This window comes from Acanthopagrus latus, chromosome 21 (genome assembly GCF_904848185.1).
Source record: "Acanthopagrus latus isolate v.2019 chromosome 21, fAcaLat1.1, whole genome shotgun sequence".
In the NCBI taxonomy this organism is placed as follows: Eukaryota; Metazoa; Chordata; class Actinopteri; order Spariformes; family Sparidae; genus Acanthopagrus; species Acanthopagrus latus.
The window spans coordinates 28,336,982-28,340,214 of NC_051059.1; the positions used below are offsets into that span (position 1 = coordinate 28,336,982).

General features: G+C 42.3%; 1 protein-coding gene across 1 annotated transcript; it reads left to right on the plus strand.

The window, feature by feature from the left end:
• The first annotated feature begins 426 nt into the window (after nt 1–426).
• LOC119010505 (M-phase specific PLK1 interacting protein) lies at nt 427–2,810 on the plus strand. The gene is made up of 2 exons (XM_037082660.1): nt 427–863; nt 2,464–2,810. The coding sequence occupies exons 1-2, from the start codon at nt 540–542 to the stop codon at nt 2,575–2,577; spliced, it is 438 nt and encodes a 145-aa protein (XP_036938555.1). The 5' UTR covers nt 427–539; the 3' UTR covers nt 2,578–2,810.
• Nucleotides 2,811–3,233: the final 423 nt, after the last annotated feature.

Consider the following 3,233-nt stretch of genomic DNA (forward strand, 5'->3'; position numbering starts at 1 on the left):
GATATAAAGATGTACTGATATGTTGTAAATGTGGATATAATATAAAGATGTACTGATATGTTGTAAATGTGGATATAATATAAAGATGTACTGATATGTTGTAAATGTGGATATAATATAAAGATGTATTGATATGTTGTAAATGTGGATATAATATAAAGATGTATTGATATGTTGTAAATGTGGATATAATATAAAGATGTACTGATATGTTGTAAATGTGGATATAATATAAAGATGTACTGATATGTTGTAAATGTGGATATAATATAAAGATGTATTGATATGTTGTAAATGTGGATATAATATAAAGATGTATTGATATGTTGTAAATGTGGATATAATATAAAGATATCTACAGTATATGCTGCTTCACTGACTCCCAGCTTGGCCGCTGAGTGGCGCTGCAGCATGTGAGAGGCACGTCTGTATACATTTCCGGTTCCGGTGTGGCCACAGCGTTGTGTTATTTGTTTTGCATTCAGCAGGAGAACCTCCGGGTCTCTTTGTCGTCTATTTGTTTATTTCTTGCCTCCCAGATGTACCGAGCTCCGGTCAGACCCCAGCGGAGTCCCGGAGCTCCGAGGCCAGCTGGAAGGTTTCCCTCCCCGGCTTCGTGCTGGGGTTTCCCCAGGGATCGCTCCCCCTACGGCGGCTCCGTGCACCGTGGAGGGTCTCCCCGTGGCGGTCCCGCGTACAGTCCGGGTTCTCCCGTCTTTTCCCCGAATTCTAACCGAGGTTACAGGGATGGTTCTCCCGCCGGGATGGGCAGCGGGTCCCGGGGCTTCGGAGGGCAGATGTGGCGGCGGAGCGGCGGCTTCCGGCGGCCTCAGTCCTTCAGTCCTTCATCTCAGAACTTTCAGGTAAGATTCTCCTGAACCTGGTGGACCGAGCCACGTGTGTATGAACTGTACATCGACCCTCCGCGCGCGTCCTCATTTGATTAACTGTTGAAGTTATCCGGAAAACTTTTGTTGACATCAGAGTCTCCAAGCAGGAAGATTATTACTGCAGGAGGAAGAGTATTACTGCAGGAGGAAAAGTATTACTGCAGGAGCAAAAGTATTACTGCAGGAGGAAAAGTATTACTGCAGGAGGAAGAGTATTACTGCAGGAGCAAAAGTATTACTGCAAGAGGAAAAGCATTACTGCAGGAGGAAAAGCATTACTGCAGGAGCAAAAGTATTACTGCAGGAGGAAAAGTATTACTGCAGGAGCAAAAGTATTACTGCAAGAGGAAAAGCATTACTGCAGGAGGAAAAGTATTACTGCAAGAGGAAAAGCATTACTGCAGGAGGAAAAGTATTACTGCAGGAGGAAAAGTATTACTGCAGGAGCAAAAGTATTACTGCAAGAGGAAAAGCATTACTGCAGGAGGAAAAGTATTACTGCAGGAGGAAAAGTATTACTGTAAGAGGAAGAGTATTACTGCAGGAGCAAAAGTATTACTGCAGGAGGAAAAGTATTACTGCAGGGGGAAGAGTATTACTGCAGTATTACTGCAGGAGCAAAAGTATTACTGCAGGAGGAAAAGTATTACTGCAGGGGGAAGAGTATTACTGCAGGAGCAAAAGTATTACTGCAGGGGGAAGAGTATTACTGCAGTATTACTGCAGGAGGAAAAGTATTACTGCAGGAGCAAAAGTATTACCGCAGGGGGAAGAGTATTACTGCAGTATTACTGCAGGAGGAAAAGTATTACTGCAGGAGGAAGAGTATTACTGCAGGAGGAAAAGTATTGCTGTAGGGGGAAGAGTATTACTGCAGTATTACTGCAGGAGCAAAAGTGTTACTGCAGGGGGAAGAGTATTACTGCGGGAGGAAAAGTATTACTGCAGTATTACTGCAGGAGGAAGAGTATTACTGCTGGAGCAAAAGTATTACTGCAGGGGCAAGAGTATTACTGCAGTATTACTGCAGGAGGAAAAGTATTACTGCAGGAGGAAAAGTATTGCTGTAGGGGGAAGAGTATTACTGCAGGAGGAAAAGTATTACTGCAAGAGGAAGAGTATTACTGCAGGAGGAAGAGTATTACTGCAGGAGCAAAAGTGTTACTGCAGGGGGAAGAGTATTACTGCAGGAGGAAGAGTATTACTGCAGTATTACTGCAGGAGGAAGAGTATTACTGGAGTATTACTTCAGGAGGAGCAGTATTACTGCAGGAGGAGCAGTATTACTGCAGTATTACTTCAGGAGGAGCAGTATTACTGCAGGAGGAGCAGTACTACTGCAGTATTACTGCAGGAGGAGCAGTATTACTGCAGGAGGAAGAGTATTACTGCAGTATTACTTCGGGAGGAGCAGTATTACTGCAGTATTACTGCAAGAGGACGACACCCTGAGTGATGGAGGCAGTGATGCCTCCATCACTCAGGGTGCCCCCCATGCCCCCCGTGATTGAATTGATTGATTGTAGTCCACAAGGAAATATAAACTTCTTAAGTTGTGTGTGTGTGTTCTCAGTGTGGCTCTTCAGACTCTTCGGTGGAGAAATATTTCAGTCCCTCGATGCTGCAGGATCCCTGGGCCGCTCTGCAGCCGGTCGCAGCCTCGGACAGGCGGACGGCTTCATCCTGACGCCCTGACAGAAAACAGCAGCATGAACAACATCAGCAGTAAACAAACCTTCTGAGCATGCTCAGTCACCAGCAGGCCCTGTTTCTTGGCAGCTCCACAATTTAAACAATATCAGGGATCAAACTGTGACGATAATGTTTTCTAGGATGTTTTCTAACAGCTTTTAAATCAGTTGATGTTTTTTATTTAGATTCTTCTTTGTGTGTTTTCTTCAGTAAAATAAGAAAAAATAATCTTTAATGTTGTGTGTTCATTTACGATAGATGGATAATTTTATTCATCTCAAAGCAGAAATTAGGTCATCATAGCAGCAGGTACAAATACAATCAAATTATAAGGACAAATAAACATAAAAGTACTACATACAGAAAATGCTGAGGCATTGAGGAGTAAAGGTAAGTGGAACAAAAGGTGCAGTTTTATTTACATTTGTAATAATTTAAAGTGCAAAAATTGTTTATGAGTGAGCATTATGGTGACTTTGAAAACAAACTGCAGAAGAAGAAAAAGAAGAGGACAGTCAGTGAATGATGAAATACGTTGAGCTGCTAGTTTATTAGATTTAAATTAAGTGTTCAGATAATTAACAGTTTTGGAATTTAATAGTTTATCAGTCCTAAAAACTAATGACATTTATAGTTTAACTATAACCCTTT

Bases quoted from the DNA above. Each gene is read 5' to 3' on its own strand.
- LOC119010505 (XM_037082660.1), top strand. From the start codon at position 540: ATGTACCGAGCTCCGGTCAGACCCCAGCGGAGTCCCGGAGCTCCGAGG. The intron at 864-2,463 runs GTAAGATTCTCC...GTGTGTTCTCAG, and splicing joins CTTCATCTCAGAACTTTCAG to TGTGGCTCTTCAGACTCTTC.